General features: G+C 36.6%; 1 protein-coding gene across 15 annotated transcripts in view; it reads right to left on the reverse strand.

Annotated features, from left to right (window-relative positions):
- The window catches only part of MCTP1 (multiple C2 and transmembrane domain containing 1), a 444,146-nt gene that overhangs the window by 148,588 nt on the left and 283,710 nt on the right, over positions 1 to 11,848 (reverse strand). For all 15 annotated transcript variants that reach the window (XM_039545048.1, XM_039545043.1, XM_039545040.1 and 12 more), the window contains one exon: positions 893 to 995. In XM_039545048.1, the coding sequence (XP_039400982.1) occupies positions 893 to 995 (103 nt within the window). The remainder of the gene's footprint in view (positions 1 to 892; positions 996 to 11,848) is intronic.

The following is an 11,848-nucleotide window of genomic DNA, read 5'->3' on the forward strand; positions in this document are numbered from 1 at the left end:
AATTGTGAGATTTTTCTTTTGTTCTGTGTTCATTAGTGAGGTCCCATCACAGAGGAAGGGGAGCAGCGATCTATAGATCCTGTAGCATAGGTTGTAAAGAGACGACTGACAAATTTTAAGAACAAAGGGAAAATTAAATTAGAGGTTGTTTTGGGATCAAGAGCAATACTTAATATTCTCATTTATGGCAAACACACAAAAAGCTAAAGTTTCTAGTGGGCTTTAGAGTGGATTGTTTGCGGATTTCAGTTTTCTGACCCATTTTCTCCTCATTGGTGCCCTGCTGCACTCGAGGAAACAAAGTATTCAAAAAAGAAATAAACAAGGTAACACTTCATTCTTGGAAGAAAAATTCTGCTCTGAATTTGTCAAAACTTTTTATTGTTTTCAAAACCATGGAGAAATAAAAACAATGTGCACCATTTCCTCCACAAAATGAATGTTTCAGATACTGCATTTTATCCAACAGCAGCACTGCACGAGTATGATATAGAATACTATTGTGACACGGTCATTTGACAAAATGAGAGGAAAAATAAGTGTGTTTTACATTTCTTCACACAGTTAACTAATGTTTTATAATTACATTTTATAAAGTTCATGAGCATCAATCTATTTCCTCATTTCCAAACTCTAGGCCCTAGTCCTGTGACATCAACTATCACTAAAACTAGTGGGAATTTAGAACGCATAGCACTTAACCCTTAGCACCTCATAGGAATGGGACTTCTTTTCTCACCATCAAAGTGATTTAATCTTCATTTATTTGAAAACATATTTTGTTATCTCAACTGAATTACTTTTCAATGAATTATTTGGTTTAAAAAATAACCGTGTTCTAACTCTATCTTCCTAGTTTAGCAGTAGGTAGCTCTGATTTTAAAAAACTTACAATGTGAAGACTTTGTTCCATTCAGGGTTGAGATTCTTGTAGACTGTATGTGTCAGCAGTCTGTCATTGTTCAACTCAACTACACAAAATGGGTCACTTTTACCTAGAGAGAGAGAGAGAGAGAGAGAGAAAATGAACACATGGAACAAAATCCATGAATATTCTGCACCTACAACTCACAGAACCGCCTCTCAACTTGGATTAAAAAAAAAAAGCAGTGAATGTAAAGATAAATTCATATGTACTGCTCTTCTGATCACAAATGGCATGATCCTTCAAGGTGCTGAGCACAACCAGGAGGCTTCGAAGTGTCTCAGCACCCTGCATGATCAACCGTATAGTTAGCTGTACTGATCAGATAATTATATCATCCTGACACACAGGAAATTAAGAAAGAGGCATAACGTGAAGCAAATTATTCAGCTGATACTTCAAGTTAGATATTTCCCCTCAAATAATAATAAAAACTCAAACTAATTCATGGGAGGAAGAGAGTATGTGTCCGGCTCTATGTCTATTTTTATTTCCATAATGATTAGTTGTAGAAGACAACCACTTCACTTTGTTGCATCATTTTCCCTCTCCCATCTGATTCATTAATAAAATGAGGTAGCATTTGGCTCAACAAGAACATTACACGTAAATTCCAACATAGCCAAATTCTATGCTTATTCATATGCACGAGCATCCTATTTAAGTCAATATGTTTAACATAGGGTGCACATGTGTACAGAAGTTGCATATAGGGCTGTGAATCATTATTAAGGGTACCAATACATTAGTGCCAAGCCTCAAAATAACTCATACTCCTATACGTTGAGGGAACTATGTGTCTCCCTCATGCAAATTAACATCAACAACAAAACTGCATATTACAGAGTGGCTCATCCTTGTCTCTGGTCTGTCCATAGAGAGCAAACTGTTTGAAAGTTATTGAGTGTTGGCATTAGCTCTTTACAATCAAATCTAGCATACTAAGCAATTATATTTCACGTCTTCAATATTCCTGTAATGCGATGTCATGTATTATAAGAACACATAAATTCAGTGGCTCAATGGTGCTACATTAATGGTATTAGTAAGGCATGTAATTTGTTCATACCTTTTACAAATGACAATGAAATCAATATTTAGACAAAGCTCTCCAGAGGTCTTCCAAACTGCAATATTGATTCAGATTACAACAGAGGTTAATGTGGATATTATTAACTTTAATGATAAAGAATAATTGTTTTAAATACAATGTGAATTACAGTCACAGTGGACATTTACATTCTATAGAAAGCTGAATATCACTGAATCTTTTAAACTTGAAAAAAGAGATGGATACAATCTTGCATCTCAGGACGTTTACTTGCCACATACCAACTCTAAAAGGAAATTAGACACTGATTTCTCTCATTTCTTAGGGTTTCTATGTTACAATATTTCAAAAGAAAAGAGATGATCACAATTACAAAGCAGAATAAATGTACTAGCTAACCAGAGTAAACTGTTATTGTATCATCTCCTTTGTTCACTTATATCTGCATATGATTGTAGAACATGATTTGTGTTAATTCATTGTACACAGAAACAGGAATATGGTTAAAAGTTTCCTTTCACTGCAGTGTCTAAATGCCCTTTTCTGTAAATAAAGACAAAGTATCTGATACAATAAATTAATTACAAAAATGAAATTATGACAACACTTATTTACTGAATACTTTGATGTATCACTTTTTTCCATAACTCTCTTCTTACTAAGTTATATTAATACCAGTCCAGTCAAGAAGGCCAAATAATAAGTGACAAGAATCATGGTGGACATTTGATCACATGCTCCTACTCCTCTAGACTGAATCTAATTTCTCCATCATTATTGGAAAGAAAACAACCCCCCAGTACGCATAAGTTCAACTTTTTTCAGTTTACCTGAAACAAATGAAGGAATAATGTTGACCTAGCTTTAGGACATAAGGGAATATCATGACACTTTACATGAGGTATCCCATATACTCTTTACTACCCCAAAAGAAATTTTGTCACCATTGCCATCTCCATCAAGGAATAACATCTTATTCTAAAAAGAGGGAAGGGATCTCACATGGGAAGACAAAGATTAATCAGTCTTTGTCCATGAGCATATTTTTCCATATACTAAAGCCCTCATATCTGAGTTAAGCAGCTGTATGACAAAGCACCTTGTCACAAGGTAAACTGGCCCTTTAAGGGGCTTTTGGGCTACATCTGTGCCAGTGTTAGCTTGCCCCAGGTAGAAGAAATAAGTGACAAAAGATCAAGTGGCTAAGAGTTGGCCTGTGGTGAGAAGAAGAGGAGCCTGTGGTTCAGTGAGGGAGGGGTAGGAGTGGGATGGGGGTTCAAAGGGAGAGGGACTCCAAGGACAGGAGACCTGGGAACTGATTCTTTATAAAGAGACAGAGAGCAGCCAGGAGGGCTGGGGATACAGGAAGAGACACCAGGAAGATGACAAGGCAGTTTTGGACTATAGAGGGCAAATAGCCTCATTGTTCCAACCCTGGTAAACCACAGTGGATAGCGACTCCCCATATGCTGCCACTTGGTGAGGAGGAGAAGCGACCCCTGGAAACAAGGTGTGGATGGAGGGGCCAACTAAAGCCCCAAAGAGGTAGAAGCTGAGCTCAGAAGAAGGGCAGCACTGGAAGATTTGTGTTTGTTTTGAGCTACAGGGCTAGATCACTGCAGCCACCTGATGACACTGGGGATCAGGAATTCTAGGAACTAGTGAATGACTGAAACTGAAGAAAAACTGAGGCAGAGGCAGGATCTGACACTAGGTTCAGAGGGGCCTTGCTACTCTTCTCCATATTAGCATTTCTCCTTGAAGCATCCAAATTGAAACTCATACATCATCTTCCATTGTGTGGTCTCTGGAAGTATAAGCACAGCAAACCTTACTCCAAGTTGGAAATCAACATGTCTCATCTTGAATAAATGGACATCAACCACAAAGACAAATCTAGAGAAATCTTACCCTTCATCTCACTGGCTCTGGACACCTGACAAAATAACTATATGCTGTAGTCCCTTTCCCAAAGGGCTATCATTTCCCATGTGTCTGTTTAAGTATTTAGCACAAATGGGACTAGACCAGGTTAAGACCTCTGGGCTGCCTCAAAATATTAATAAATAACAGTAACTATATCAGGAGGAAGGGGCACTTAGAAGTCTAGGCTCATAAATTCCACTCAGCACCATCACAATAAAATTAATTAAAAAAACCAAGAACTTGACTTGCTTCTATGATTACTTTTGTGACATTCCAACTTCCGTTTGAACCCAGGATGCTTCCCCTTTTTACTTCCACTTTTGCAACAGCTTCCTGCCAAATGAATCTCCTTGGATAATTTACAATTTACCTTTGTTGTACTGTCTCCCCTAATCAGACCATAAAAAGGGAAAACTCCTAACCCAGGGGACACTGTTCCAAATCAGATTTTTCCAGAAGTATTTTTAATAATTCCTGCTAACACATTTTTCCTTCTCTGATTCTGTAGTATGAAGAGCCTAACTGACACATTAACTCATCTTGTTTCCTTCCTGGACATCATCTATTTTTTCTATCTTGTCTTCAAAACACAGGCACATTAATTGGTGGCTCCTTCATGGCATCTAAATGCCTTACACAAAGCAACATCAAATTAACGTTAGCCACAGTGATAGAACTCTCAACTGCCTCAGCCCCTTGTTCTCCTGAGCAAGTCATGTGGGCATGGCCCTAACCTATCCCTTCCACCAAAGCTCCAAACCTGTTGTAGGGTTCAGAAGCCAGAGGAAACCTTTTATTCTTAGCACCTCTTCTTCCAAGTGAAAATTCTTTATTTCAGGGCAAATCTCATTTTATTTCAGGTAATTCTTCAAGCAATGTAGTTGCATTTTTGTACTCTCTTTCCAACCCTGCCAAGTCACTAAGGCACTGCACAGATAATTAAGATATAATAAGAATAAACTATAAGAATTACAGTATTGGGTTAGTGTGTGGGTGCTGAAGGTTGTTGATGGTCTGTGACATACAGAAAGACCAATTAGACAATCGAGTGTTCCCTTCTGGCCTTAAACTCTATGATGCTAAAAAGCCAAACATGGGCAATCATTTTTCAAGATATGCTCACCCATACTAATGTCTTCTCATCTACTCATTTTAAATATTAGCAGGAAATAGCCACCATACCATTCAGTAATCTTTGCCTCCCTATATGGTATCTGAATGAACAACAACAATGAAACCACTGGTGACACTTTTCCAAAGTCTCTAATCTCATCCTCTTTTTTATCCTCTCATTATATTAGGGCCTAATTCAAAACCAACTGAAGTCAATTGCAGTCTTTTTCTCACTGACTTCAGTGGGCTTTGGAAAAGGTCCATAATGCTCCCACTGAATCTTATATGACAACTTGGGATCTACTAACCTACCTATTTTGACTACCTCAAATCCTCCTTTAAAAATACACTTCTTCCACAAAACTGTCCAATAATAATCCCCCAAAAGAAGAAAAAGGTATGTAATAGAAAATATTTTAAAGAATCACACAATTTTAGATTTCATCTCAGTTTTCTCATCTGGTGCACTGTACTTTTGGCCTTTTCTGTTTAACTTCATGGGCCAATGATGAAAAAGGCATTTGAGAGGATGGAATGGATTTAGCTACTGTATTTCAATGCTCTTGATTCCCCTTTTCTTTAATCCCAACCACTTTAGCAATGCAAAGTAATATATGGGAGTTTTCCCTGATTAAAGGCCATCAAATTTGGCCCTTGATTTAAATTTCTCACTGGCTATATTTTACATAGGTTACATGCAAAAACATTTTCATTATAAAGTGGTATTAATTATAAGCAATGTGAAAATTTTAATGTATAGAACTCTCTCCTGCATAATATTATTGGGTTAAGTAGGTTAGAAATTTAAAAAAGTGAGACTTCAAATGAGTATGACTAGCATTTGCAGATACATTCATTTGGATTAAAATGACAGTCACCAATATTCATACTACAGGAAATAAGATGACTTCCAACTAGGATCAGGTAGAATGTTTCCTTTATAGAATTACGTGCATCATGTTTTTTGTATTTCTTTTTTTCATATTTCTCTTAAAAATCCATTGTTAATAACTGTTGGAGAGAGCAGAGCATAACAGACTTAAAGGACGGGTGGTCTCTCCAAAAGGGTAATTTGTATGTTCTTAATCAGAGCTGCCATTGATCTATTTTCTCCCTAGAGCTGCTAACCTTCACAGAGCTAAATTCATTTCAGCAGACACAAGAAGTGTACAATGCACCTCTATATGCCCCAAAAAGCCCACTGTGCCTAGTGAAGATTCATTTGCAGCGCCCCCACCAGCTCCACTAAGCTACACAGATGGGTACAGTAAGGATGCACTGAATCAACATGTGGTCCTGGCCATGCCTCTTTCCAAGACCATGGTTACATTGTTCCTTTGGCAATTTTTTTTTTCTAAGAAGGACCACGTACCAGCATAAACCAGGAATGAATGTAGCCTAGAACCTAAATTTGTGTGGGCTCCAATAGACCATAAAGCTATATACAACTGTGATAGTTTATATTACTCAAGCAAATTCTAGTATAGAGTTTGCTAGATTGTAATTAGGCTAGAAATTGAATATCAGTTCTGTTCCCAAGATAAACATAATCTGAATTATTTTTTGCACTGTTCATATTATACTCACAGTCATTCCCTTCCTGCCTCCTCCTGGCCCTGAGCAGACCTTTCCTTTGAGACCTGCAACAGTGACGACTTTATTTTGAAGACTTAGAAATGTCAGAAGTCATTTCAATTCCACTTATCAAAAATAAGTTCATAGGCCTTCTCCTCAGAAGGAAATTCATTTGCTAGAATTGAACATTTGTCATTTATTGTTTGAAAATATCACAAATCATCATGCAATTGCCCATGGCTGGCCATTGCGATCTATGAAACCCATTGCCAAAAGTCTGTTCATTTTTGGAAAAACTGCGAGGCAGTTTATGACGGTGGCGGTCAGTGCCATTGAGGTGGCCTCTAACGTCACAAAGGTTGCTGCAAGCTCCCTACCAGCCACCTGCCTGCAACTGAGCAGCTAGTATGACCTCTGGCCACAAGGAACGATAGCTCAACAGCGTGTTTATGGTCTGTGCTATACCAGATGTCAGACTAGATAACCATAATGGTCCCTTCTGGTCTTAAAATCTGTGAAGCTAAATCTATGAGAGGCTGCCTTAGCTAATAGATTAAGCACAGGACAAGACCAAGAGACTCCTGTGTTTTAATGGCAGCTTTGACAATGACTCAGTCTGTGGCCTTAGTTGAGTCACTTAACCTTTCTTAGTTTTCCATCTATAAAACAGAAATGATGATAATATCTACCTCACATTGATATTGTTATTGATTAATTATGTGTTTGAGTGTCATGAATATTCAGGATATCTGACAAAGACATTCAGTTCAACAACCACATTTAAACAAATGTTGCAGAATATTTGCATAAAGCAAATTTCAGGTTAGTAATCACAAATATTTGCACCAAAAACCTGATTCTGAGAGCTCTGCTCATCCAATCAAGGAACAGAAAATAGTTTTGTTACTCGGTTTTTCCTTTCATAAGTTTTTCCTTTCATAAGTTAAGACAGTTAATTACAAGTGTGAACTAAAGCCTTTGAGTACATAAAATATTAGGGTCAGTTTAAGTTTTTATTTACCTTACAATATTGTATATTTTGCATGATTGGTAGTTACTTTCATAAAGACTAATTTAAAAACTTATATAGACACTGGATATGCTGCTACTAGATAGTGCAAATTATATTTGGAGCCATGATCTCAAAGGGTTACTAAATTTGCTCCAGCCATTTTTTTGTGTAGAGCCTTCCATATCTGTACTCAAATTACCATTTGTGCACATAAATTTGACATCTGATTTGCAAAATTTTGCAAACATTTCAGGAATAAATTCAAATGATGTGTTTTTTTTTTTAAAACATGTCCTTAAAAATTTACAGTTAAAAAAAGACCATCTGCACTCTACATTCTTGAAATTTTATCATCTTGATTCTGATCCTACTTTCAATCAAAATTTTAAACATTGAATTTACCAGGAACAGGATTAAGTGTCTTATATAAAAGTTTGAAAAAAATATAAAAAATAGTTCACTCGAACTGCATTTTTCTTTCTGTTCTCTGAAGAAGCTCAGTGCTATCTATGACAGTAAATCCAACTATTGTAAAGGCTTTAATAAAATATATCTTTTATACCAAGCTCTATCTATAAATCTCAGAACCTAAAACACACTAACAATCAACTGATAATGAGGTCAGAAATACAAGTAAATTTACTTCTAATGAAGTCTGGAGACACAGTAATCAAAGTGTTAAAAATTCATTTCATGCATTTCTCATTTGCCTCTTAGCTGATATTTATCACATAATACTGTGAGAAAGTAGAGGTCTAAGATGCTCCAGATAAATGGCTCAATTAATTGTACAGAGGTAGCCCTCTTTGAGCTGAACCAGAGCTGTGAGCTCTTTATTAAAAGCACTATTCTGTAGCCCATAACCTTGTTCCTTGACTCCTCTCTAGTTTCCAATTTAAACAAGTCCCCATGCGGCCTGCTCTAAAGGGCTTTGTCTCCCTGTCATTGTTAAGAGAGCCGAGGCATCCTGGAAGTGTGAAATCAGACCTCATGAGCTGAACGGTTCCCCAGGGAACGCTGGACTGAGCAGAAGGTCAAAGTCATGGGCTGGACCATCTGAAAGCGTCTGATCACCAGTCTGTGTCACAGCGAGTAGGGTTGGGGGAGCTAGGAGACTGGAATTGAACACATCTTAATTAAAGCCCACAGACAGCAAAACAAACTGTTTTCTAGGCAGGCTGTCAAATGGAGCTTAGATTTAGCACTACTAATGAATCTGAGTTGCTAACTCTTATTTCTTAAGATAATAAGAGTCTCAGAGAAGCTGATAAAAATGGGGGCATATCTTTTTCCTCTGTTTTCTTCCTTAAATAATCTGCCATCGATAATAAGGCAGCTTTCTTCAAAAGAAAAGCACTAACAGGTCTACCTTAATAAAGGAGTAGCAAACACCATCTTATTAAACCAGTAGGTTTTTCACTCCAGAGGGCTAAGCCTTCTATATATGTAACCTTGTTGCAGAAAGGAGAATATCATTTACGTGACTATTGCTTTAACTGATATTGTATTTCATTTTAAAAAGTGCCTATTGCTTTCTGAAATATATTTGGGTTAGGTGCACATAAAATATATTAATTTGAGAGATCAACTTACATGATGATTCCATTATGCTTTACCTTTCACTATATTGCCAGTATATACCTTCATTTACAAGGACTTAATTGTAGATACCACAAATGGCTTGCCTCTCCGAGGAGACTTTGATTCTTTCTGGGGAATCGCAAGCTAGCTGAAGGTAAAATGGGGGAAAGGGATGAGATAACTTTTTCTTTTTTTGTTGAGGACTTGGGGGAGAAAAATCAATCGCAACCCTGCAATAACCCGCCCCCAAGCACTGAATAGGTAATGTTCAGTAGGGAATTTAAATGAAAATGTCTAAGGCAGAAAAGAAAAACCAAACAGAGTATTTTGTTCTATTCCATTTGGTCAAATTAGAATTCCAAAAATCTATTATGTAATAATTTCCCAGTGAAAGCCCTTTGCTCCACCACATTTCCCAACTTAATAAAAGTTGACATTGGTGAAGGCCCTAATATTTTTAGGCTCAGGCAGGAATTCCATGACCACATTTGAGATATACTGCTCTGTATTTTTGTCCAGTGCAAGGAAAATATATTCTTACAGTAGGTCAGTTCCTTTAGAGACCAATCCTACAACATGCTCAGCACTCTCCATTCCCATTGAAATCAAGCTGGAGTGCTGAGCACTCAACACCTCAGAGGATTATCCCCTTTTCGTGTGTTCCTGTAAATGGGTTCACCGAATAGTACTTTTCAATACGTCTCAAGCCTAGTTATAGCACACTTAACAGTGACCAATTTTCAAAACTGTAGCACCCAGTTTCTCAGGCTGTGAAAGCCTGCCCACAACTTGACTGAAATTTCAATCCACTCTCGTGTCTTGTTCAATGCATGTGTATGTGTGGGAGTTGTAAACGGAGGCCTTAACCACCCAGTTAATCTCTTTTTTTAATCTGTATTAACCTTAATGATTTGAAGTGCACTGTCCAACACAAGGCTATTGAGCCTAAAGAAAAAACTACCCTCTACTATCAACAGTTTATTAGGGGCTTAACTGAAGTGACCTACTGTAGTAGTATTCAGCTGAACAAGGCTATGGGCTTTTTGTGGAAAGGAAAAGAATTGAGGGTTTCATTAAAAAGTAATTTGTGCTTTTTACTCCCTCATTCAATGGGACTCTCAATTGCTCTTTATTCACACACAGTTAATACAGTATTACAGTGCTTCTCAATGAATGTATAGTAACAAAAGAAAAATTTTACATTTTGAAAGGAAAAAATTCTTTCTTACTGTAGTAAGATTGATGACTACTTAAAAGATTACAGAAATCTTTCCCACTCTGTGCATATGCTTAATGATGGAATATTATGATTTTTTTTAACTATTCAGCCTAAACTAATGAATTTTGACTTATTACTTTATATTAAAAAAGGCCGGTAAATGAAATGGGATATTTTCAGTCTACAGAAAGGGAGCAAATCAAACAGGTACTGTACAGGAGTGTCTGTATTGCTGCTTAGACTCAGGAGAAAAATCCATAAGATTAAATCAGAAAAAAAGGATGTATTATTATTATTTGTATTATTATAGATAAAAATGCAGATTAGCATCCTGATCCATATTCATATGAGCAATTCTTAATCACACATGTAGCGTTGTTGATGTCAGCTGGTCTACTCACATCAGTAAGGATTACTCACTTAAGTAAGAGTTGGAGGATAAGGTCCTAAATGCTATTTACAAGACACTTTACTGGAGGTATACGTGGGATGAACTTACAATGAATAATTAAAGTCCAAACAATCAGCAAATAAATCATCAGTTATTTCTAAACATACATTATTCAAATTCAAAATTTAATCTGAAGGTAGATCAGTCACATAATTCTAAAGGACATTACACAAAACAGGTGTAAATTACAGCATTTCTTAATAAACCTTTTGGTTGCTTTTCAAACCGATGGCATTTTTTTTCCCTCAAAAGGTGCAATAATTTGTATAAAGTTTGAAAGACATAGCTCTTTACAAACACCTATATTATATAAATAATTGTTCTGGCTATTCCTGGTGAACAAAATATTTAGGACACATAGAAATGGGGAGGATATCAAATATTCCTTCCACTTGCTAACCGACAGTCATTCTGAATGTACAGAGTCTGAAAATAGTTTTGGTAGTTATGCACATCTCTAATTGAATCAAATGTATTTCCAAAAACTTCTGCAACTGGCACAAATGACATGTTAATCAGGAAAAATTCAAGACTGAACAAGGTCAGAGACTGAATTATCCCATTTCCCCTGAATAACTTAATCTCCCTCTCTGTTCAGACCATATTGGATTATAAGGTCAAAGCAGAGTGAGGAACCTTTAGAAGTGTTTCTCCAATCTCTGCCAAAGAAAGAATCTGTTATTTTGTGTTCCACCAACTGGATGACCTGTTTCAGCAATAAATTTTTTGTCCTGTTAGATCATCTAAGATAACAAACTATTGATATTCATGTTAATTTACACAGAACTATTAAGAAAGGAATTCTCTACCATATATCTATATTTATACCTGTGACAGAACTTGTACTTCAAGTTCCCAAGTGGCAGCTAAGCCAACTAGGTTAATTTAGTTAGCATATTCATGAATTCTTACAGCCGCAATGGCTACTCTCTGAAAGAGGACAATTTCATCTTGTTCCATTCAGCATGTGCAGTGTGTAGGTGGGTGTACTTTTA

The sequence above is a fragment of the Mauremys reevesii genome, linkage group 6, assembly GCF_016161935.1.
Source record: "Mauremys reevesii isolate NIE-2019 linkage group 6, ASM1616193v1, whole genome shotgun sequence".
In the NCBI taxonomy this organism is placed as follows: Eukaryota; Metazoa; Chordata; order Testudines; family Geoemydidae; genus Mauremys; species Mauremys reevesii.